Raw genomic sequence first — 27,418 nt, forward strand, 5'->3', positions numbered from 1 at the left:
CATTTTCTTCAATGCATGTTCTACCTCATCAGGAAGAATATCGGGTATGTTGTATGTGTTGCTTAATTTGCAATCCATTTTCCCCACTACTGGCATCATTCCCTCACTCCTTGTATAATTCTCTATAGTAGTCTTCTGCTATTTGAATTATGCTTTCTCTGCTGTTTATAAGTACACCATCGCTATTCTTCAGTTTCAGTATCATTTGTCTTTCTGTATTACTGCTCATGGCTGCTGATTTAAATCCTTTGTTTTCCTTTAATGCTTGTTCTACTTTTCTTGTGTTAAATCTTCTTATGTCCTCTCTGAGTCTATCTAATGGCTTTGCATAACTCAGTATACTCAATTTTTTCCTTGTCAGTGTTTATCTTGCTCTTCATTTTTCGCCTTCGGTTCATCATGACAAGTGTTTCTTGAATAATTTTTTCTTCTTTGGATTTCTTTTTTCCTATACGTTTCTTGGGCTTTATCACTTTCAGAAAGTTGTAATATTCCCCATCAATATCTTGGTCCTGAGCAGTCTGCAGAAGCTGAAACTTGTTCTTAAGTTAGCATTAGTAGAGGCATATGATGCAAGAAAGCAAGCTTATTCAGCATCAGCCAAAAAAAAAAACACACCACTCCCATTTCACCCCTCCGTTCGTTCGAAATACCTGTCCAGTTGAGCCTTAAATTTGTTTAGGCTATCAACTTCAACAACAAGTGATGGAAGTCGGTTCCACCAACCAACCACCCGCTGGCCAAAGGCAAATTTCCGCACATCTATCCGACATCCGTCCTTCCTCAATTTGAATTTATGCCCTCTGAGCTGATTATTCTGAGCAAGATGAAGAATCCCATTGGCATTGAGCATGCTCAAACCATTCAAAGCCTTATACACCTCTATCAGATCACCTCGCCGGTGCCTAGTCTCCAGACTCTGTAATTTGCAAAACTTAAGCCTTTCTTCGTAAGAGCAACCCTTTGTTCCATTCACTAATCTTGTTGCCCTTCTCTGTACCCGTTCCAGCAGCTCTACATCCTTCTTGAAATGAGGCCTCCAGACCTGTACAGTACTCAAGATGTGGCCTAATCATTGCCTTATACAAGGGAATAATCACCTCCTTATCCCTGCTAGAAAAATTCCTGTATATCATTGACAAGACAGCATGAGCTACTCTTGCAGCTCGTCTGCACTGCTCAGAGAACTTCATATCTGCCTGCACAATTACCCCCAGGTCCTTTTCATTCTCCACCACTGTCAGTGTAGTACCGCAGAGTTGATACGTTGCTCTGGGCTTACTGTTTCCCATATGTAGTACTTTACATTTGTCAATGTTAAACTTCATTTGCCACCTCTCAGCCCATCTGTTCAACCTTTCCAGATCCTGTTGCAGCAGCATAGCGTCAGTGGTGTCGTTAACAACCCTGCCAACCTTTGTATCATCTGCAAACTTGGACATTAAACTTGATATCCCATCATCAATATCATTCATAAACACCGAAAACAACAACGGACCCAACACTGAACCCTGAGGAACTCCACTAATAACATTAGTACACGTTGAGCAGTGTCCATTGATTACCACTCTCTGTCTTCTGCCACTCAACCATCCCCTTATCCATAGCAGCAATTTGCCTCCAATGCCACACTGCTCCAATTTGTGCAGCAGTCTTCCATGTGCAAAAGTGTCAAAAGCCTTTCTAAGATCCAAATATATAATATCAAAGTTATTCCCTGCATCCAGTTCTTTTGTGACTACATCATAGTATCCAATCAAATTGGTCAGGCAAGACCTGCCCTTAACAAAACCATGCGGCGTCTGAGCTATAACTGAATTCTTGTCTAGATGATCGTGCAGTGCTTCTTTAACCAGTGCCTCCATTAATTTACCTGGAACAGAAGTTAAACTAACAGGTCTATAATTACTTGTGTCAGCCTTTGATCCTCCTTTGTGAATTGGGGTTACATTTGCACATCTCCAGTCTATTGGTACCTCTCCTGAGTCCAAAGAAGCTCTCATAATTATGGCTAGGAGTTTGCTTACTTCCTTTGCTGCCTCCTTTAATATAACTGGATAGATCCCATCCACCCCAGGTGCCTTTTTTATGTTTATCCTCAACAATCTCTCCTCCACTTTCCTCTCAGTTATTACAAAATCATCCAGCTCACTGCCAATGTTTACTTTACCTACATCATTCTCCTTCCTGAATAACTCTTCATGCGTGAATGTAGATGCAAAATACTCGTTTAGATTGTTAGCCACCTGAGCAGGATCCTCAACTGTTGAACCATCAATATCCAGTGGACCAATCTGATTCATCCCTTTCCTTCTTGGTTTAAATAGGTAAAGAACTCTTTTCTGTTTTTCTTTGCATCCTTTGCCAAGGATTTTTCGTAGTCTGCCTTTGCCTGCCTAATCTCCTTTGTGACTTGGTTACAGACCAACTTATATCTATCATAGGCTTCCATGTCACCCATTAATTTGTATGTATCCAATGCATTTTTCTTCTCCGCCACATGTCTCATTATTTCATCTGACAACCATTTAGGCCTAAACCGTGAACAATATTTCTTAGTTGGTATGTAAAGCCTGGTAGCCTCCAAGATTAGTTCCTTGAATGCTTCCCATTTTGAGTTTGATGTTGGTAACATCATCAGTTGGTCCCACTGTATAGAATTTAAATACTGTCTCAGACCATCATAGTCGCCTTTACGAAAACAAAAACCCTTCCCTTTACCTCTGATGGTAGTTACCTCCTTGAGTAAATCCCACTTCAACACACTGTGATCACTGCCGCCTAGTGGTTCATTTATCTGCAGATTCTTAATGCATGAAGAATCACTACTGATAATCAGATCAAGAGTATTGCTCCCTCTTGTTGCCTCACGAACATGCTGATGTAGAAAACAATCATCCAATAAATCCCCAAAAGCCTTGCTAGTGTGCGTGTGACCAACCCATAAATTCCAGTCAATATCTGGGAAATTAAAATCCCCCATTATAAGACTCTCTGATTTACTGGCCCACTCTATTTCCCTGTACAATATCTTATTATACTCATCAGAGTCATTAGGCCTATAGCACACTCCTACTCTCAATTTTGAATTCCCTATGCTTATGTCACACCAAACTGACTCGACACTGCCCTGTCCATCGATGTCGACTGGCTTCACTTGGACTTTGTGTTTCTTAACTAATAGCATAACCCCTCCTCCCCTCCTGTCCTGTCTATCCTTTCTATACACATTGTATTCCCCAAATTCCAGTTCCGCATTCCTTATATCTGTGTGACACCACGTCTCTGATATCCCAACAATATCTGCCTTGGATGATTTGAGCGATACCTCAAATTCATCAAATTTATTTACCAAACTCCTAGCATTGGTGTACACGCAGGTATACATGCACCTGTTTCTATTCTTGGCTACCCTAACACAACCCATGTGTTTACTTGTACCACAATGACTCCCAGCAGTCTCTGAAATATCCTGCATCTTGTTTTTCAGGCTTCTGCTCATTTCAATAGAAGCAGTGCAAGAATCACTTCCACCTCTGCCAGTGGCTACTGTTAATCTATTAGTCCTTGTATCCCCCCCAACTAGCAGTTTTCCGACCCACCTAACTCTGCCTCGACAGCATCAGCAAAACCTCTTGCACCCTTTCTATTTAAGTGTATCCCATCCCTGTAGAAGCAATCTCTCCTGTTAACAAGTACAGTCCAGGCTGAAAACAATTCTACCCCTTGAGCCTTGCACAATCACAATTTCCAGTACATACTGCTATAAAGTTGTAATATTCCCCATCAATATCTTGGTCCTGAGCAGTCTGCAGAAGCTGAAACTTGCACAAGTTCCAGTACATACTCCTTTTTCTCCTCTTCTGTTATCTCAAAGACCTTTGTATTATTTACTTGGGTCAGTTTTTTCCTTTCCTTTCCTACATCTATATCAAGTGTACATCTTACCATTCTTTTTTTTTTTTTTTTTTTTATGAGAACCCCAAACACGAGAGGTATTAGAACCTATAGTACTTAGTACCGTGCTTGGGTTTGAGGTTAAGAAGACGAAAGAAGATATTTGTTGACATTGGACTTGAACTTCTGTAGATTGTAATTTTCAGGAAATACTTATGAAGGAAGGTTGTTCCAAAAAACGGCAGTTGAATGAATAAATGAGGAAGATGAAAAGTTGGTTCTGTGGGTTTGAAGTTGGACAGTAAATGGATGTTGGCTGGTGGCGGCACGTGTTCGGACTGTTTTAAAAGAGAGAGCGGGAACTATAGAAGCCAATTCAGAAGAACGGCGCCCATGGAAGTATCTGTAGAAGAGACATGCAGCAGAAACAGTGAGTCTATGAGACAGCGAGTGGAGAGACTCTGTTAGAGATGAATCATTAATTAACCTAACTGCCCTCTTTTGAATGGAATCAAGAAGCCGGAGAGAGGTTTTGGGGGCACCACCCCAGATATGGGAACAATATTCCATGGAAGGGCGAATTTGCGATTTATACAGAGTGAGAAGCTGTTTGGAAGAAAAGTAACGCCGACAGCGAAAGAGAAAACCAAGTTTTTTAGATGCAGAGGAAGCAATATTTGTAATGTGCTTGTGCCAAGATAGATTAGAAGTCAGGGTAATCCCCAAAAGAGATATATCATTTTGCCTAGAAATCGGAGTGTCACTAAAGATAAGCATAGGAGTAGAAGAATCCTTTTTGCGAGATATAAGACAAGACTGAGTTTTAGAAGGGTTGAAATCAACTAAGTTGTCTTTGCCCCACTGGAGAATTACCTGAAGATCGGCATTTAAGGAATTGGTAACAGATTTTCGAGAAGTTGAAGCTGATTGAGCAGGACAAGGTTTCTCAAAATGGAAAGTTGAATGCAATGTGCTATCATCGGCAAAACTATGGATAGGATTTCCAGTCAATGGAAGAAGGTCATTGATATACAAGAGGAAAAGAGTGGGGGAAAGAACTGAACCTTGGGGGACACCGGCATTAGTGGAGAAGTTAGAAGACAGAGAGCCATCTACCATCACCCTCAGTGAGCGATCAGAGAGAAAACTGGATAACCAATTACTAAAAACAGTTGGCAAACCATAAGATGGAAGCTTGTTTAGAAGACCTTTATGCCAAACACGATCAAAAGCCTTTTAGATGTCAAGAGCAACTACTTGTGTTTCACCGAACCTTTCCATTGAATTAGTCCATAAATGGGTAACATAAGCCAGAATATCTCCAGTGGATCGACACTGACGGAATCCATCTGGTGATCGTTGATCAGACGGAAGGTTTCTAGGTAGTTCAAGAGTTGGCGGTTAATTGATTTCTCCATTACTTTAGAAAGAGTAGAAGTAATGGCAGTGGGACGATAATTGGATGGGAGGGATTTGTCACCCTTTTTAGGAACTGGCTGGATATGAGCAAATTTCCAAGCAGAAGGAAAAACACCTTTGGAATAAGAAAGTGAAAAAAGGCGGCAAAGAATAGGAGTAAGTTCAGGAGCACAGGTTTTGAGAACAAGTGGAGAAATACCATCAGGACCTGGAGCTTTCTTAGCATCAAGATTCATCAAAATCCTTCTGATATCCTTTTGACGGAAGACCACAGGAGGCATTGAATGGAGCATGTTGGGAATGGTGGGAGGTGTTTTACCAAGATCATTAATACATGAGCTGGAAGAAAAATGGGATGCTAGCAGGTCAGCTTTATCCTTGGCTGAAGTGGCAACAGAACCATCTGGTTTGGACAGAGGTGGGAGCAGAGATGGGCAAAAGTTGCGGCCAATAGCTTTGGCAAGAGACCAGAATGCTCGGCTACCATTAGGGCAAGAAGCAAGTTTTCTACTCTTAGCCTGTTCAAAGTCTAGTTTGAACTGATTAATAACTGCTTTACAACTGTTGCGAGCTTTGGTGTAGGCAGAAAATGAAACTGAAGAATTAGAAACAAGCCAATTACGATATGCAACATTCTTCTCTTGGACAGCCTTAGCACATTTATTGGAAAACCAAGGTTTAGATAAAGGACGAGATTTTAAAGTGGAGTGTGGGATAAAGGATTCCATTCCTGCAAGAATAATTTCACTGACACGATCTGAGCAAACGTTGACATCAGAAGTTTTGAAACAGTAATCCGACCAAGGAAAAGAAGAAAAGAAGTCTCGCAGGTCATCCCATTTTGCATTCTTGTAATGCCAAACAACACGTGGTTGCGAATAGCCATGAGATAAAGGTTCCATTGGAGAAGAGACAATCACCAAGTTGTGATCTGAAGTGCCTAAAGGACCTCTCACTTCGACCGTGTACTTAGAAGGGTTGTTTGTGAGAAAAAGATCAAGCGTATTGGCTGTATGATTAGGATTGTCCGGTATTCTTGTAGGTAAATGAACAATCTGTGCAAGGTCATTAGTAATTGCAAAAGCCTCAGCATCTTGACCTGCTGGGTCGGTGTGACTAGAAAACGGAAGCCAGCTGGAGTTGTGAACATTAAAATCACCAAGGAAAATTACTTCACTGTTAGGAAAGTTGGACTGGAGAAAGTCAAGTTGCAAAGAGAGGAAGTCAAAGAGCTCCAAGTGATTAGTGGAGTTGGGAGAACGGTAGAGACAACAGATGAATTTGACACAATGAGGTAGAGAGATTTTAAGCCAGAGAAGATCAAAGAGAGGAGATTCCAAATTGCCAAGTCTCTGACAGGGAATATCAGAACAGACATATGCACAAGTACCACCTTTGAGGCAAAAGGAATCATACAGCAAATAATTTGGGCATCTGAGATGAGCAGTAGATGAATCAACCGATATCTGAGATTCTGTCAGAAAAAGTACATGGGGTTTGGCAGACTGCAAGGGGAAATGGACATCGTTGAGATTAGAATTGAGACCACGTATATTTGTGAAATGAATTAGGAAGTCCTTGGGAGGTTTAGATCTTTTCGCAGATAAGCTTGCTCTATTAGTTTGACAATTCATGGTGTATTCAATAGTAAGAAAAAGTAGGTGGGACATGCTGTATGAAGTAATGAAATTTTTGGATATGGCGTACATGTGGTAAGAATATACTGTGATCACTTCCAACATTTACCTTATTCAGGATGGTAACATCATTCACAAAATATCTTCTGTTAGTGAGGATGAAGTCGATTTCATTAGTTGTTAATCCATTTGGACTCTTCCATATCCACGTTCTGTTCACCCTTTTCTTGAAAAGTGTTCATTACTGACAATCCTTGAGATTCTGCAAATTCCACAAGTCTTTCGCCTCTTTCATTTCTTTCACCAATTCCAAAATTTCCTATAGTTCCCCTTTCTGCGCTGTTTTGTCTTTTACCAGCCTTAGCATTGAAGTCCCCCATAATAATAGTGTAGTGGGTTTTCTGCTCATCTAGAAGACTCTTTTTCGGTGTACATTTCTTCAACCTCTTCATCATCATGGCTCGATGTTGGTGTTACTATAATCTTATTATAGTAAGATTTAATTATTAATTAAATCTTATTATTGCAAGTTTTTGTGGGTAATACCTGCATATCTCACCTACAAGAAAACAAGCCCACCTATGTATCAGCAAGTCTGCCTGCTATGCAGATACATATATGAGCTTGATTTCTATTCCCAAAAATTTCCTAAAATTTTCCTTTACATAAATATATATGTCAAAAAATGATAGCCAAAGCCTATCTGTAAACATGTTTAAAAGTAAAAAAGAATTAAATTGTTAAAGAAACTTACAGTTAAAACAGAATTATTAATATGTGTCCCATAGACCTATGTTATATATTACAAGGTTAATGTTTAAATATCACTGAAGCTGGATTATGAAAAATTATTTCTTTATCAAGATTTGCATTATCATCTTAGATTTTATGAGCTGATTTTAAAATTGTTTTAAAATCAAAATTTTGATTTCTCATCCTTAAAATCTTATTTCAAATTGTATTTTTAAATGACGTGTGCATAAGACTATACATTTATATTTAACCCTTTATCTCCCTTGGGTTGCTGCGATGCTTCACACATTAAGAAATTTTACAAGCCATGTGCTACTAACCATTACTCAGTGTCCATGTAATTTATCAGATAATTTTATTGCTGTTGTTTCTACTATTTAACCATGTATTTAGTGTATTGAAAAGTATTTCAGGTTGCCTATATTTTGGGATTTTTCCCCCCTAAGTTTGCTTTTTGATATTTATATGGAAAATATATGTTAAGTTATAAATTTGGTATTTTTTTAGCATTTATATATAAAAATATTGTTTTGTGTATATAATTATAATAATAAAAACAAAAAATGCAGAAAAGGAAATGTGCCTACACTAAATTATAAAATATTGAAAATGTATTATTAGGTCAGTGTTTAACAAAATTTTACTTTCTGTAATAAAACATAGCAAAAAAAATTTTTCTATAATAAATTATATTATAACTATAATAAATTTTTTAAATAATATTTTTATTTACAGGAGGAAGTGGAAAATTAAGCAATTCAATCTATCTACATAGAGTAAAATATGTCTTTGATTTCTTAAAAGGACCACAAATATTTTGCAGATGTTTCATTGCACAGTGGGTACCATAAAACATCTGATTCTGTGAAGCAGCCATTGGTTGTCAGCACAACAGAACAGTCACTGAAGAAGTGATATAGGAGGCACTATGAAATGACTGAGAATTATCTGTGATCCCTTTAAGAAATTAAAGACAGATTTTACTATGTGCAGGCTTACATGCTTAATGTTCCAACTTGTCTTTAGTTCATTTTAATTGTTCACCATGCCAATAAAATAGCATCTTAATATTTTTATTTATTACATATACACATCTCACAAAAGCAAATACATTGACTACTTCAGATGAAGCTGTATCTACATCTGATGAAAAATACCATACACATAAGAATTTTGTAGTTAACATTAGGTGAGGCATATGATGCAAGAAAGCAAGCTTATACAGCATCAGCTCAAAAAAAAACTTCCCATTTCACCCATCCACTCCAAATGTTTATCTAGTTTTCTCAGCCTTAAATTTATTTAAGCTATCAACTTGCACAACAACAGGTGGAAGTCTGTTCCAGCAATCAACTGTCTTTCCTCGAATTGAATCTATGCCCCTTCAGATTCGTAATCTCAGCAAACAGAAGAATCCCATCAGCATTGAGCCTGCTCAAACCTTTCAAGGCCTTATACATGGCATAAAGGTCTTCTAAACAAGCTTCCATCTTATGGTTTGCCAACTGTTTTTAGTAATTGGTTATCTAGTTTTCTCTCTGATCGCTCACTGAGGGTGATGGTAGATGGCTCTCTGTCTTCTAACTTCTCCACCAATGCCGGTGTCCCCCAAGGTTCAGTTCTTTCCCCCACTCTTTTCCTCTTGTATATTAATGACCTTCTTCCATTGACTGGAAATCCTATCCATAGTTTTGCCGATGATAGCACATTGCATTCCACTTTCCATTTTGAGAAACCTTGTCCTGCTCAATCAGCTTCAATTTCTTGAAAATCTGCTACCAATCCCTTAAATGATGATCTTCAGGTAATTCTCCAGTGGGGCAAAGACAACTTTGTTGATTTCAACCCTTCTAAAACTCAGTCATGTCTTATATCTCAAAAAAAGGATTCTTCTGCTCCTATGCTTATCTTTAGTGACACTCCGATATCTAGGCAAAATGATATATCTCTTTTGGGGATTACCCTAACTTCTAATCTCTCTTGGCACAAGCACATTACAAATATTGCTTCCTCTGCATCTAAAAAACTTGGTTTTCTCTTTTGCTCTTGGCGTTACTTTTCTTCCAAGCAGCTGTTCACTCTGTATAAATCGCAAATCCGCCCTGCCACCACCCCAGATGTGGAATATTGTTCCCACATGTGGGGTGGTGCCCCCAAAACCTCTCTCAGGCTCCTTGATTCCATTCAGAAGAGGGCAGTTAGGTTAATTAATGATTCATCTCTAGCAGAGTCTCTCCACTCGCTCTCTCTCATAGACGCACTGTTTCTGCTACATGCCTCTTCTACAGATACTACTGCTGACCTGGCTAGCCGGGTGGGTAAAGTGCCTGCCTGGTAACCCAAGGTCGCAGGTTCGAATCCTGCCTCAGGCTTGGATCAAAGTACTGCAAAAACCTTGGGGGGTGCATTATGGCCACATAAGCCGATGTGCCAACAACTACCAAAAAAAAAAAAAAAAAAAAAAATCTACAGATACTTCCATGGGCACTGTTCTTCTGAATTGGCTTCTTTAATTCCTGCTCTCTCTTTCAAAACAGTCCGAACACGTGCCACCACCAGCCAACATCCATTTACTGTCTAACTTCAAACCCACAGAACCAACTTTTCATCTTCCTCGTTTATTCACTCAACTGCCATTTTCTGCAACCTTCCTTCATACGTATTTCCTGAAAATTACAGTCGGCAGAAGTTCAAGTCCAATGTCAACAAATATCTTCTTTCGTCTTCTCAACCTCCAACCCAAGCATGGTACTAAGTACTATAGGTTCTAATACCTCTCGTGTTTCGGGTTTACATAAAAAAAAAAAAAATACACCTCAATCATATCACCTCGCAGGTGCCTAGTCACCAGATGCTGTTACTTGCAGAACTTAAACTTTTCTTGGTAAGAGCAACTCTTTGTTCCTCTCACCAATCTTGTTGCCCTTCTTTGTACTCGTTCTAGCAACTCTATATCCTACCTAAAATGAGGCCTTGAGACCTGTATGCAGTACTCAAGGTGTGGTCCGACCATTGCCTTATACAAGGGATAATCACCTCCTTGGCTCTGCTAGAAAAATTCCTATATATCATTGACAAGACTCCATGACCTGCTCTGGCAACCCATCTGCAATGCTCAGAGAACGTCATATCTGATTGCACAATTACAACTAAGTCTTTTTCGTTATCCATTATCCACTTCCCTGAGTGTAGTACCACACAGTAAGTACATTCTCTTGGGTTACTGCTACCCATATGCAGTTCTTTGCATTTGTCAAAGTTAAACTTCAGTTACCACTTCTCAGTCCATCTACCTAACTTTTCTAGATCCTGTTGCAGTACCATGCTGTCTTTATGTCATCAACTCTGCCAACCTTTGTATTATATGTGAACTTCGACATTAAGCCTAATATACCTTCATTGATAATTACTGAAAACAACAATGGGCCCATTACCAAACCCTGGGGGACTCCACTAATAACATTAGTCTATGAAGAGCAGTGTCCATTTATTACCACTCACTGTCATCTCTCACTGAACCATCCCTTTATCCATTGTAGCAAGTTGCCCTAAATGCCATACCGCTCCAATTTGTACAGCAGTCTTCCATGTGAAAGGTATCAAAAACTTTCCTGAAATCCCAGTATATGATATCAAAATTATTTTTTGTATTCAGTTCATTTGTGACCATGTCATAGTATCCAATCAGATTGGTCAGACAAGACCTCCCCTTAACAAATCCATGCTGTGTCTGAACTACTACTAGTCTTGTCTAGATGATCCTGTAACACTTCTTTAACTAGTGACTCCATTATTTTCCCCCAGAAAAAGTTAAACTAACAGGTCTATAATTATTTGTGTCACCCTTTGAACCCACTTTGTTAATTGGGGATACATTTGCACATCTCCAGTTCATGGGGACCTCCCCTGAATCTAAGAATGCTCTCATGATTATGGCTAAGGGTTTGCTTACTTCCCTCTTTGCCTCCTTCAATATAACTGGATAGATTCCATCCACCCCAGGTACCTTTTTTTTGTGACTTCAATAATTTCTCCTCCACTTTGCTCTCCATTATTACAAAATCATTTAGCTCCCTGGTAGGGTTTATTAAAATTCTGCCCTCCACTTCCTTACAGAATTCCTCATGTGTGAATATAGATGCAAAATACTCATTATTTGCCAGCTATCTGAACGGGATCATTAACAGTTCAACCATCAATATCAAGTGGACCAATCTGATTCATCCTCTTTCTTCTAGAGTTTACTTATGTAAACTCTAGAAGATGTTTTTCTTTGCATCCTTTGCAAGTCTGTTGTTTTTCTTTGCATCCTTTGCAAGTCTGTTGTTTTTCTTTGCATCATTTGCCAAGGATTTCTCATAACTAGCCTTCGCTTGCCTAACCTCCTTTGTAACTTGATTGCAGACTAGCTTATATCTACCATAGGCTTCTATGTTGTCTGATAATTTATATGCATCCCATACATTTTTCTTCTCTTCCACAACCCTCATTATTTCAACTGACATCCATTTAGATCTAAATCTTGAACAGTATTTCTTAGTTGGTATGAAAAGCCTAGTATCTTCCAAGACTAATTCCTTGAAGACTTCTCATTTAGAATTTGCTATTTTTGACATCATCAGTTGATCCCACTATATAGAATTTCAAAAATGTCTGAGACCACTGTAGTCACCTTTACGACAGCAAAAACCCTTCCCTTTACCCTTCATGATAGTTACATCTTTAAGTAAATCCCACATCAGTACACTGTGATCACTGTCACATAGTGATTCCTTTATCTGGAAATTCTTAATGCATGAATAATCACTGCTAATAATCAGATCGAGTATTACTCCCTCTGGTTGCCCCTCGAACATGTTGCTGTAGAAAACAATCCTCCAATAAATCCACACAAATCTTGCTAGTGTGTGAGTGACCAACCCACACGTTCCACTCAATATCCTCAAAGTTAAAATCGCCCATTACGATGCATTTTTATTTCCTGACCCACTCTATTTCTCTGCACAATTGTTCACTGTACTCATCAGAGTCATTAGGCCTATAACACACTCCTCCTCTCATTTTCCCTTTCCTAGTGCTTATGTCACACCAAACTGACTCAGCATTGCAATGTCAACTGGATGCACTTCCTTAGATTTTGTGTTTCTTAACTAACAGCATAACATCTCCTCCCTTCCTACCCTGTCTATCCTTTCTGTACACATTGTACTTCCCAAATTCCGGTTCTGCACAACTTATATCTCTGTGATGCCATGTCGCTGATATTCCAACAATATCTGCCTTTTATGTCTAAACCAGCACTTCAAATTCGTCCAATTTATTTACTATACTTCTAGCTTTGGTGTACATGCAAGTATACATGCACCTGTTCTTACTCTTAGTTACCCTAACACAGCAAGTGTGCTTCCTTGTTTCATGATGACTCCCAGCAGTTCTTGAAATTACCAGCAACTTGCTCTCTAATCTGATGCTCATTCCAATAGAAGCAGTGCAATAATCACTTTGCCTCTGCAGCTACTGTTAATCTTTTAGTCTGTGGCTGTTAATCTTTTAGTCTGTGAATCCCCCTAAGCTAGCATTTTCCTGACCCACCTAACACTGCCTCCATAGCATCATCAAATATTCTTGCACCCTTTCTATTTGAGTGTATCCCATCTCTGTAGAAACAGTCTCTCCTGTTAGCAAGCACAGACCACGCTGAAAAAAATTCTGCCCCACGAGCCTTGCACAATCTCTCCAGGACTAAATCTCATCATATATTCTCTCCTGTTGTGTCTGTGCAAAATTGGACACTTACAAATTTAACCCTAATTCATGAATTTTTTTTCAACGTTGACCTGTACTTGTTAAATAAATCTACAGATTTATTTAAGGTAATTTACTTAAGGTAAATCTGCCAGTCATTAGTGCCAATGTGTACAACAATATCACCCTTTTTGCCCTTAAAAGATGATATCTGCTCTATGTCATCAACTTTTGCCCATGGCAGACATGACCTGGTCCCATTCCACCTATCCTTTTTACATAATATATTCTCTGTCTTCTTGACAATAGAGTCACCAACAATAACTAGCTCCTGTGGGACAAGCCCATTCTTGGAGATTGGAGATTTGTCACTTTGTTGCCTGATGCACCGGAGTGAACTCTGGTATTGAGTTGGGCAGCTGAGAGCTTGATGGGCCTCCTCATATTAATTTATTGAAGGGCATCTACCCTACTCCTCAAACTCTTATAGATGCCCATCAGAACTCTAAGTTGGTGGCTAATTTCTTCACACTCTCTGCACCTAGCACACACAAAGATATCCTCCTTGGCTAGATCTTGTCCTGTTCCATAAAGGTCTGCAAACATTTCACATTTCGCACATTTTTTGAGACTGTGATGTGTTGGAGAATCGCCACCTTCAGTTCTCCCCCGAGCCATAGCACTCCCGCTACTTTGTGCCCATTGCTAGCGCAGCGGGCTTGACCTAAATTAGAGCAGCAAGCTCTAGTCTGGATTGTGATTTGGTTTAAGTACAATTTAATTTATAATGAAATTTAATAAGATTAATAAATTTTATTGATTAATTGATAATACTATACTAAGCTAACAGATTCCTAATACAGTGCTACGTATTACGCTATCTAGTTTTATGTTATACTTTACACTATCAAGTTCAGAATATACGTTACACTATTCCGTGTCGATCTAATATACTATAACAATAGTGGCAAGTTATGAACGGAGGCTCTATATGGACACTAAGTAGTAACTTTCAAAATTGCTATCTAAATTCAAAATAAACTAAGGAGCGTGACTAGTACTATAAGCTACTACTAGAAAATAAATTAATATGACAATTAAGTCAATAAAATGGCTATATATTTATCAAAAACTTTGCAGGAACTGTGAAATTTTGTCCAACACGCGGATAACCTCGTACCTGAATATTCAAGAGTGTCATAAGTTTTAGTATATAAGCTGCATTTGAGAATAAAATATAACACTATGGCCCTGTGGACAAATTTTTGGACTTGTATTGCAGCAATTAAAGAGTAAAAAGATATAACTTAAATATAACTGATTCAATATGCTATAATTATCAGAATGTTGAGAAATAACAACATTCTGAAATCCTCAACATTCCAAAAATTCATAAATAATGGTTGAAAAGGAAAAAGTCTGGAATTCATAGCTAAAAGTATACACTTACTTTTGGGCTGAGCTCTAAATCAGAACAAAACTAAAAATTTTATCAAAAGCTTATTCTGAGTATATAAACTAACCTCAACACAACAGAAAACAATCAATAATGTGTGCCAGGCTATAAACAAAAACAAATTGCTGTTGCTAACAATCCAGAATTCAGTCATTGAATTGTTATATGCATTGACACAGCTAATGTGTTAAGTAATCTTACAGTGCATTTTTATGTTTTTTGTTTGTGATTTTTAAGATTCAGCAGTGTGATAATTAATAATAAAATAAGTGTTTTATTTCAATAGCTTCTACAAGTAACTAGGACAGGTGAAATTAGTTGGGATGTTAGAAGAATCTTACCTGTATCATTTGCATCATTAATTCTTCCAAGTCCTGGAGAATCACTTAATTGTGTTAGATTGCGTAAGTTACTCTTATTAATTATTTTACATAATAGCCAGGGTGAAACTGGCACTATACAGCCGGCAAGCAGAGCAACTTTAAAATGTTTGTATAAGCTGGTATGAATGTAATAGCTATCTAAAATCAATGCAAGACTGACTAAAATCAACATAGTCATACATTGCTGGTAAAGTTATTTTATCAGAATAGTAGTAATACAATTGTGATTTAATCTAATTCATCTAACACAGAGGTTCCCAAAGTTTCTCGGTTCACGGCACCCCTAGGCCAGAAGAAATACTTAACGCAGTGGTTTTTGACCATTTAATAGTGTGTGTGTGTGTGTGTGTGTGTGTGTGTGTGTGTGTGTGTGTGTGTGTGTGTGTGTGTGTGTGTGTGTGTGTGTGTGTGTGTGTGTGTGTGTGTGTGTGTGTGTGTGTGTGTGTAATATTAAAAAAATATGTTATATGATAGTTATTATAATAATGTAATTATAAACAAATTAAAATTCGTAATGAAAATTATATATACTTATATAATAATTTTATTCTTTATATAGAGGTACTAAATAAACATCAATTATAGATCACCACGAAATAAAAAAGATACGGTACAATGGATACCGTACGCCTTTTTATAATTAAAATAAATAATTAAATTTCAAAAAAAAAAAAAAGTTTAAGTAACTTAATCCAAAATTACATGGCACCCCTGGAATGTTGTTGGGGCACCCCAGTTGAAAACCACTGATCTAACAAAAAGAATGGCATTACAAGGTATCACTTTGGCACTGTATGTTCCCAAAATGCAAGATTCTGTGATTATAGAGAGTATACCATCGGTGATTCTGTGAGGAATCACCGATGGTATACTTCTTTGCTTCCAGAAGACTAGGCACAACGATGTTTTCATATTAAGCAATTTGATTTGATATAATATTTGTATTATGTGTGGGATAACGATACACTGTGCTGCCACTTTATTAGGTACACCCCTGCTGTGCACCCAAGTGGTTTGTCCCACAACGTTGCAAGTCACATGACCACAGTTGTGGATATAAATGCAGCAGAACAACCTTTCTAGTATCAGTTCAGCGTACAAACCATAGCAAGAATGGGAAAAAGGGGTGATCTAATGGACTTCGAACGTGGCATGGTAGTAGGTGCAAGATGTGCTCGACAAAGCATCTCTGAAATGGCAGTTCTCCTGAACTTCTCACACACCACAGTTTCAAGGGGTGTGTCGAGAATGGTGCAACGAACAGAGAACATCCTCTCAACGGTACTCCTATGTGGAAGAAAATCTCTTGTTGATGAGAGTGGTCAGGGGAGGATGGCTAGAATTGTCCAAGCAAACAGACAGTCCGCAATGTCGCACATCATGTTAGAATATAACCTTGGTGCGCAGAACAAAATATTGCAACAGACCACTAGTCGCAATTTGTCGCGAATGGGCTACAACAGCCGATGGCCACATCACGTACCTTTTGTTATCAATGAAGAACAAGAGATCACCCCTCCTGTAGGCACAGCAACACCAGCACTGGACTATCGAGGATTGGAAAACAGTTGTTTCGTCTGATTAGTTGAAGATCCTGGTGCATCATGTTGATGGAAGGCTCAGAATTTGGCAAAAACAAGATGAATCCATGGACCTGTCATGTCTGACGACTACTGTGCAAGGTTGTGGGGGCAGTGTTATAGTGTAGGGAATATTTTCTTGGCACATGTTGGATCCATTGATACCCATAGATTCATGTCTGAATGCCACATCGTTGCTGACCAAGTGCATCCGTTCACGTTGACAGTTTATCCTCAGTCAGATGGTTACTTTCAGCAGGATAATGCACCAGTGCACAGAGCCTGAATTACTATGGAATGGTTCCAGGAAAAAGCGATGACTTTTCTTTGCTGCAGTTCCCACTCAGTCCGCGGATCTCAATCCTATTGAACATCTTTGGGATGAGCTGAAAAGGGCTGTTTGGTGCAGGCCTACACCTCCATCAAATCTCAAGGAACTGCATGACACACTCATGTCTGCGTGGTACTCCATTCCTGCACGTTTTCAGCATCTTGTTCAATCCATGCCTAGGCCCTGAGTGCCAAGCGATTTTCTTATTGTGATTTATAGTATGCTCTCTAAAGTGATAGTTTTGATTCTTTTCTAATGTGCTTATTCCTTTGTTTACTTGAAGTGGTTCTGCACTTCAGAGGTCAAAAGTAATAACCAAGAAAGGAAACCCACCTTTCTTTTCTTAGTCTTTATATTTATTATTAACCAACTCTAATATAAACAACTGCTTGGTCACTGGTGGCACATCTCCTGCCTCCACATGGTGAGGCCAGTAACCTGGGGGATAAACCAACCCTCAGGGCTAAAAGGAGCAGAGAGCACGTTTAGAGCCAAAGAGCTCTCAACCAAATGACAACCATGACACTGACCGTGACTTCTCTCTCTCTCGAAGAGAATGAAAAAAAGACACTGGCAGACAGGAATTACCAGCATTCCTGATAATACATTCTCTGTCAATACAACATGTGAGCAAGCTCACCCCCTTCATCATTCAGAGATGCCTCGAATGTGCTGCAGGTTCACCAAAAATGGTGAAACATCTCCAATCTGGAGATTTATTAATAGACTGCCAATTCTCAACACTGAACTATTATTACTTCTGACATCCTTGAGTGGAATCCCAGTTCAAATCACACCACATACCACCCTCAATTCTTCAAAGGGAGTGATCACTGAATGGGATCTATTGAACATTCCTGAAGATGAAATAGTCCAGGAACTTAAAGAAAAAAAAGTCACACAGGCAAAAAGCATCATGATCCAAACAGATGGCAGTTTTTTTCCTACCCAGAATATAATTTTAACTTTCAGTTCTCCAAACCTACAAGCTTCAGTCAAGGCAAGATATTTAAACTGTTGCGTTTGGCATATATCCTGAACCCCCCTAAGATGTTTAAAATGCCAGAAATTCGGCCATTCTCATACAGCACGTTGTGGAGATGCAACATGAACAGAATGTAAGGCTTCAACCCCTCAGTGTCCAAATTGCAAGGGAAACCATCTGGCATATTCCAAAGACTGCGACCTCTGGAAGTTAGGGAAAAAAATACAAAAGTATAAAATTGAAAATGCTCAAAACAGTGACATTCGGTGGCCTGCCAGTATCTATTACTCCACACAATACCTTAAATTCCTCAAAAGGTGTTATAACAGAACGGGATCTACTTACAATATCTGAAGAGGAATTAGTTTGCTACCAAGAGGTAGCAAGAAAACAAATAAAATTAAGTATGCCAAAATGCACCTATGCTTCTGCTACTTACAGTCACCAAGCAGTAGCATGTCAGACGGAAGTGTCCATCCTTCCAGACACATCGATCTCAGACTGGGCTCGATCAGTTGTCTCGGTCCAGCATCCATCTCCACCAAACGTAGTAGACCAATGCAATAATACACCACTGACAGTTCCATCCCAGAGAGTTCCCCATTGTCAAGCAGTGGATAAATTGCAGAAATCTGATCCTGTTGAGGTGAAGCAATCTCCCCTATCAAGCATGGATACAGATGATACCACCAACTCAGAAGATCTGCTTGAAATATATGTAGATGATGTTATGGAAGAAGACAATGACCCAAGATTACCAAAAATTTTCAAGAAAAGAAAAATCAAAACCCTACAGATATAAACAAGCCACTCACAAAAAGCAGACAGACTCCTCTTCCGCTCACAAAACCAAATAATGGAACAAATCGTACAATGGAATTGCAGAGGTTTTCGCAGCAATATTAATGATATCTATGAACTAATTCACCGTATTCACTGCCATATGCTTACAAGAAACGAATCTAACAACAAAAATATCTGTTTCAGTCAAAAACTATATCTTCAGAAAAGATCAATCTGAAACTAACAGCCCCCATGGAGGAGTAACTTTACTAGTGGAATCACGAGTCCCCTCCGGGCACATTCCATTACAAACACCATTAGAAGCTGTTGCTACCCATATAGTAATCGGTATGACATTGACACTGGCCTCAATTTATCTTCCGCCGAACCAATCATGTACAATTCAGCAACTGGTAAATCTAATAAATCTAATTTCTCAGTTACCATCTCCTGTTTGTTTACTAGGAGAGTTTAATGGGCATCATCCAGTATGGAGTTCTCTGGTCTCAGACAGACATGGTGAACTTGTTGAAATGTTACTTGACCGAGAGAATTTGATACTGTTGACTACTAGCTTACCCACTTACATCCATTTTCCTACTGGGTCAACCAGTGCAATAGATCTCTCAATTTGCTCTCCAATCTTCTTCCCAACTATAGAGTGGGCAGTATGTGACAATCCTCTAAACAGTGACCACTATCCACTGATCTGTAGTATTCAAATCACCCATTCCAAACAAACTGAAACAAAAACAAACTGGAAATTTTCCAAAACAAACTGGATGAAATTTACCAGTCATGTATCTTTTGGTGATGACATCATAGTCTTCTGCTATTGACTCTGTCACCAATCATATCACAATGCAGATACTAACAGCTGTAAAAGCTGCCATCCCACAGTCTAAAATAAGAAACCATCAGCATACCAGTCACTGGTGGAATGGTGATTGTAACAAAGCGAAGAGAGAAAAAAATGCAGCACGGAACACCTTCCGCAAATATCCCACCACTGCCAACCTTATTAACTTCAAGAGACTGAGAACTAAAGTCATTATATCCGGCGGAAGGCGAAAAAGACTCGTGGATAAAATTTGCCTCTTCGATCAACAAGAATGCTGATACCCGAATAATCTGGAAAAAAATAAAGAAACTAAATGGTAAATATATGTTGCCTTCTCCTATTATTAATTGGAATGGGAAGGAGATATTATCTGCAGAGGAAATTGCCAATTCCTTAGGAACAGTGTTCTGTGAATTTTCTGCCTCAACTGCATATCAACCATCTTTTCAAAAAAATTAAAGCTGAAGCTGAGAAAAGGACATTGAACTTCAAAGCTACATGTCCTTTATACTATAACCAACCACTCACAATATCTGAACTGAAAGAATCTATATATACCTCAAGAAATAGCTCCCCTTGCCCTGATGGAATCTACAATATAATGATTCAACACCTCAATCAGAAATCACTATCTTCATCGCTAAACTTTTACAATAGGATATTCTCAGAACATATATTCCCTACTTCCTGGCGACATTCTTCCGTAATAGCCATACCCAAACCTGGAAAAGATCATTCGATTCCTAACAACTATAGACCAATTTCTCTAACCAGCTGCCTGAGTAAGACTTTGGAAAAAAATGGTTCACCATCGACTAACCTGGTACCTTGAATCCCAAAACAATCGGTAATAATCAGTTTGGCTTTCGGAAGAATAGATCTTCCGTAGACCTCATGACCAGAGCTGAATCCAACATAAAAAATGCATTCATCAGAAATCAACATCTTGTCATGATATGCCTAAATATAGAGAAGGCCTTTGATACCACATGACACTACGGTATCCTCTCATATGAATAGAATAGAGATGCCATTTACCATATTTTATTCAAAGCTTCCTTCAGCACAGATCTTTCCAAGTTAGATACCGGCAGGTTTCTTCTCAAACATACATACATACATACAAGAAGGAGTCCCACAAGGCTCTGTTCTTAGTTACCACTCTGTTTGCAATACGAATAAACAACATCACAAACAGCATTCCAAACACCGTTGACTCGTATCTCTATGCAGATGATCTTACCATATCTTGCCATTCCCAGAATATAAACTATATTGAGAGGCATCTACAAATATCTATTAATAACATTGAATTAATTAATTAATTAATAACATCACTTAATTAAGTGATGGCACAAAATGGCTACAAGCTGTCAAGCCACAAATCTACAGCCATACTTTTCTGCACCAAGTGCAGAATGCATCCCGAACCCGAGTTGCATTTGGCCAATCATCCTCTACCAATTGTGAACAGTATTCGCCTCCTAAGGCTAATTTTTGATAAGAAGTTAAACTTCTAGGAGCACATCAAGTATCTAAGAACCACTAGCACAAAGAAAATGAATATACTCCGGGTCATCTCCAGTACATCTTGGGGTGCTGATCGTTATACCCTGCTCCACTTATATAAATCTTTAATTAGATCTTGGCTAGACTACAGAGCACCTGTTTATGATTCAGCAAGGGGAGCACCTAGACCCATCTTGCACCCATCCAACACTCTTCTCTTAGGATAGCCCTGGGTGCATATAGAACATCACCAGTTCAAAGTCTTTGTTGAGGCTCACGAACCTCCACTTAGCATCAGAAGAAAGATGTTGCTGATGAACTACTCAGCTAAAATTAAAAGCCTGCCTACTCATCCCGTTTGACCACTGTTGCATGATCCTCAGTGGAAAACCTATTATGCAAATAAACCTAGAACAATTCGACCTACTGGTATCAGGCTGCAGAATCTAACAGAAAGCTGGAACATTCACCTTGATAATATTCTCAGAAAATCAAAAGATCTGGATTCCCCATGGACTAACTTCACACTTTCTTCTGATGAATACTTTGAGCAATGGGGTAAAAGTTCTATAGCAAATATTAACATCCAACAACTACATTTTGTTCACTCACAAAAGTACCCCCACTTTACCGAGATCTGTATTGATGGTTCAAAGTCTGAAAATTGAGTGGGTGCAGCTGCTGTCTTTCCTAATACAACTGTTTCAATTTCACTTCCAACCGAATGCAGCAGCTACACTGCTGAGCTCCATGCTATTAAGCTTGCTCTGAAAAACATCTCACTGCTGTCAATAAATAAAAGTACAGTCAGTCCTCGTATAGCACGATAGTTGTTCCTAGAAACCCTTGTGCAATGCAAAATCGTGTAATATGAACAACAGGCCCTATGGGAAAAATAGGGTTAGGTGCCAACCACCCAAGATTGAACACACATTTGTAACCAAAACATTACCAAACACAATAAATAATCGTAATAAAATACTTACATATTTTATTACGATTATTTATTATTATACATAATAAAATATGTAATATGTAAGCATTACTTAACTATTGTAAGTAATACGTAAGTATTTTATTATGACTATTACATAATAAAATATTGCTAATTCTTTTGCTTCTATCGTAAGCAAACTTGTTTTTTGTTTGATTTTCTATCCAAACAGATGACAGCTGTTCCATCTCTTCCAGTTCTTTGTGTCTTGATCTAATGGATTTTAATTACACTTTGAGTTGTTCCTACTATGAAAGTTGTTTTTATTTTCTCTGCATTCTTTGTAATTCTCGGCGTTGCCTCATTTAGGTCTGTAGCATGTGCAGTATCTCATGGTCTTTCATTTCGCTCAAAGCGTTTTATAATGTCATATTTTTTCTCTATAGACAGAGGCGGACTGGCCATTAGCCTTACCGGGGAAACCCCAGTGGGCCGGAGGCCAGTGTGATTTTGGCCATAAACCATAGTATGAGGCCACTATAGATTTTCCTGGGTAAGAATTTTTGACCCAGTCTGCCTCTGTTTATCAATATTGCTTTTGTTTTTCACTCTGAATCTGCAGTGTCTTCACCAGGAAGCTTCCTTTTCACACCTTTTAAGTATTTTACTCATTTTTAGGGAATAAAGCACAATTACAAAACGAGGAGGCACGCTTGATACACATAAACAAAGCTGCACGCGTGTAGTAACTGAATAAACAACACCGTAAAGGCAGAGATACACTACTCACATTTTACTAAAGCACATTTCTAGGGGTTACTACCATAAAACAATAAAAACAATTTCCAGTTGCGTTTCTGCTAGTGGAATCTGTTATAAATTGGTAGTAAACTCGATCTAATTGCATTTGCGATTATACCGATAGCTGGAATTGTGTTGGTTTTTACGTTATTATGGTGAAATGTGTTTCCCCTTCACTGATATAAAAAACAAATACATTTTCAGAATCTCCTCTTCATTCCTATCGTGTTGCATTCAGTTGGGGTGATTCCGCGTTCGATTGCCATTTCTTGTAAACACAAAGGCGAATTGTGCATAAGCGAATTCGGTTTGTGTTATATAAGATATCGTTCCCCTATTTATAAATCGTGTATGATCGAATTCGTGTAGGGTAAACACGTGTTGTACAAGGACTGACTGTATAATATATACTGATTCACAGAGTGCTCTTTTAGCTTTGAAAAGCCCACCTAACAATCCTTTATTAAAGCTCATAAAACATAAGCTGATGTGTCTTCATGAGCATCAGTGAAACTTATCTTTTCATGGATCCCACAGTGGTATTCCAGGAAATGAATGTGCAGATAATGCTGCAAAACATCCTTACAATATATGCTCAACAAATTATCTAATCCCATATCCTGACTGTAGACATAACATACGGAGAACATCTATGGAACAATGGACATTTCTGTGGAAAATGCAAACAAATAACAAGCTATTTCAAATAAAACCTGAACCACAATTATGGTCTTCTAGCCTTCATAAAAATAGAAAAGAAGAAGTAATCTTAGCCAGAACTCGTATAGGTCACACTCACCTCGCACATCTCTATCTGCTTACAGGAAACGATCCTCCGCAGTGTGCACACTGCTTGCAACCACTTACGGTAAAACATATACCCCTTGAATGTAACTTTTTCAGCAATGCCCGACAAACGTCTTTTAATTTCATTTCAGATCTACAACAACCTCTCTCTCTCTCTCTCTAAATAGCATCCTAGGTAAAGAAGCAAATCTCTCTGAATTCTTTTTATACTTAAAACAAATAAAAATATATGACCGTTTCTGACTGCTGCTCAAGCAGTTTTTTATATAGATAATCAATTGATTTGGGAGGCGCAATATGGCCTAAGTAGCCTTTGCGCCAGAAAACACCACCACAACAACAATCCATGCCTAGACAAATTCAGGCTGTGTTGAAGGCTAAAGGAGGCTCAACACACTACTAGGTAGGTGTATCTAATAAAGTGGCAGCACGGTGTATGATGCTTTACATTCTGGGCTCCAGTTTGTCACCAGTGTATTTAGTCTACCCACTGGTAGTTTGTAGGTGTTATTTTCACCCTGGTAAATATTATAAACATAAAATATATATATATATATATATATATATATATATATATATATATATATGTATATCTTTTCAGATTCTTTTATTATTATTATTATTATGCTATTTGTTTCTCCACATCAGCTACAAATATGACTGGATATCATTTATTCAGAATTGGACAGTTTGCCACCCTGTATTATTTCTGCTGGTCTACTTTCAGTTAAGTTTTATTTGTATACTACTACCTTTGCATCATTTCTGTTGTCTGCTCCAATCTAAAAAAAATGAAGCATATACAAGGATATACTGTGTGCATGTATATATATATATATATATATATACAGGGTGTTTCAGTTAAACGTTTCAGAACTTCTAAGAGGGGTAGGGTACATCCTGACAACTCGAAATCATATAGCAATGTGGGGTCGAAAATGCTTTCCTGAAGCGGTATTGTACACAGAAGTCGTTGTGCGACGTCGTGCAGCACAGATTCGATTTTCGGTCAATGTATGGGCCGGTATTATGGGAGATCACCTCATCGGACCTTACCTGTTACCGTGTCGTCTAACCGGACCTATCTACTTGATCTTTCTGCAGCAAGTATTGCCACAACTTTTGAGAGATGAACAGATTTCTGCATCGACGCAACAGACAATGTGGTTCCAACACGATGGAGCCCCTGCCCATTATAGCGGAGATGTTCGTAACTACCTGGATGTCACATTTGGTCAACAGTGGATCGGACGTGGTGGTCCCGTGCGTTGGCCTGCTCGGTCACCCGACCTATCATGTCTTGATTTTTATTTCTGGGGTCATATGAAATCGCTAGTTTATGACACCCCGTTGACAATGCTGAGGAGCTGGTTGCAAGAATCGCAGTAGCTGCCGAAGAAATTCGAAATTCGCCTGGAGTATTCCAGAATGTTCGGATGTCAATGCATCGGAGATGTGAGGCGTGCATTGTAGCCCGTGGAAGAAACTTCGAACACTTACTTTAATCCATGTACTTTTTGCTTCTTTTCATGTATTATTAAAACGATTTCTCACTTACGGTCTCTTTTCTTTATGGTGCTTCTGTGTACAACACCGCTTCAGGAAAGCATTTCCGACCCCACATTGCTATATGATTTCGAGTTGTCAGGATGTACCCTACCCCTCCTAGAAGTTCTGAAACGTTTAACTGAAACACCCTGTATATATATATATATATATACACACACAGGGTGATTCACTACCAGTGCGACAGACTTGCAGGAGGTGTAGGGAGTACAAAGACGAATCGGAATCACATAGCATTGCAGGGTCCAAAATGCCTTCGTCATGCAGGAGGTCGCATGAACAAAGAAGCAAAGAAAAAGAACAGAAACAGCAACTCGTTAGTGTAACAGAAATCATTTTAATGACAAGTTTTACATTGGCAAAAAGCCATGCTACAGAAGGTGTTTGAAAGTTCGACCAGAAGCAGTCGCACAGCTTCACAGCACCGCCGCATGGAATCCCTAACGTTCTGGAAGATTCCTGGCATGTCTTGAATCTCCCCGGCAGCTACAGAGATGCGAGCAACAAGGTCTTCAACTGAATCAACGGGGAGGGGGGGGTTCTCGTACACCAATGTCTTCATTTGACCCCAGCAGAAGAAGTCCAGGCATGATAGGTCCGGCGATCTAGCAGGCCAATGAACCGGACCACCACGACCTATCCAATGCTGTCCAAATGTAACGTTTAGGTGTTGGCGGACGTCATTGGTGTAATGTGGGGGAGCCCATCATGCTGGAACCACATTGAGCGGTGCATCAACTGAGGAACATGTGCTTCTTCAATAAGTTCGGGCAGGATTTGCTGTAGAAAGATCAAGTATGCCCTACCGTCCAGACAAGGGGGCAGAAGGTACGGTCCAATGAGGTGGTCTCCAACAATGCCGGCCCAAACATTGACAGAGAAACGGCGTTGAGTTGCACGTGTTTGCGTACCATTGGGGGTTCTCCAAAGCCCACAAATGGGCGTTATGTTGATTGAAGGTTCCCTCTCTTGTGAAACTTGCCTCATATGGACGCAGCAAATGCGCTGTCTGCCGCACTCTGTTGAAGAAACCAAGTAGCAAAAGTCCTCCGGAGTGGATAATCCGCAGGCTCCAATGATTGGACGCGTTGCAGATGATACGAACTCATTTGGTTTGTTGACAATATCCTCCATACAATAGTTTGGGAAATACCCAATCGTTGGCCTATTGCTCGAGTACTCTTACTCGGATTGCCTTCTGCAAGACGTAGGACATTCTCCTCATTGTCTGGTGTCCCTGTCATTTGCTCTCGATTCATGGTACCTCTCGTGAAACAACCAGTCTCACGTAACCTTCTGTGCACATGTGCGAAAATCATATGATGTGGAGCACGCCTGTGCAGGAAACATTCCTGGTACAAGCGCAGAGCGGCTGCACCCATTACAGTCTGCAGCTCCATACGCGAGGTGCATGTCAGCCAGTTCAACGTTTGAATACTCTTCCATCCTACTGCCTCGGGAACCGGTTCGCAAATGCTGACTTCCAGCGGGATTGCTGTTCACACGACCTCCCATTCAACATCCTCTACCGCATGACGAAGGCATTTCAGACCCTGCAATGCTATGTGATTCTGATTCGTCTTTGTGCCCTCTACACCTCCTGCAAGTTTGTCGCACTGGTAGTGAATCACCCTGTATATTTTTTTTTATGTTTATTGTATATGTATAATTAATTTTTCATATTCAAGAACAACTAAATAGGGTCAGAGAGTTTATACCTATAGTGATTTACAAATATTTTAAAATATTTTCAATCCACTTGGATTTTGTACTGTCAGGCCTACTAGAGCTTGAGATTGACTTTATTCTTCAAAAAAATTAATGCTCACTTCAGAAATTTAATATAGCTAATGCTATATGACCTGGGGACGGTTGTGTAAAGTACAAGGGCTATCATATTCTCTTATGTTTAATTGCCTAAGATTTTTATCTGCATTGCATTTTTTTTTTAACTATAATATAGTGGGCTTGATACCCACAACAGAACTTCA

At 39.1% G+C, this 27,418-nt stretch overlaps 1 protein-coding gene across 3 annotated transcripts in view; it reads left to right on the top strand.

Moving 5' to 3' along the window:
* The window catches only part of LOC150086578 (protein-L-isoaspartate O-methyltransferase domain-containing protein 1-like), a 75,684-nt gene that overhangs the window by 42,714 nt on the left and 5,552 nt on the right, over nt 1–27,418 (top strand). For all 3 annotated transcript variants that reach the window (XM_090371464.1, XM_090371465.1, XM_090371463.1), the window contains exon 4: nt 15,194–15,311. In XM_090371464.1, coding sequence (XP_090227590.1) covers nt 15,194–15,311 — 118 coding nt within the window. The remainder of the gene's footprint in view (nt 1–15,193; nt 15,312–27,418) is intronic.

This window comes from Mastigoproctus giganteus, chromosome 4, assembly GCF_048544385.1.
Source record: "Mastigoproctus giganteus isolate SK-2022 chromosome 4, ASM4854438v1, whole genome shotgun sequence".
Lineage (NCBI taxonomy): Eukaryota > Metazoa > Arthropoda > Arachnida > Uropygi > Thelyphonidae > Mastigoproctus > Mastigoproctus giganteus.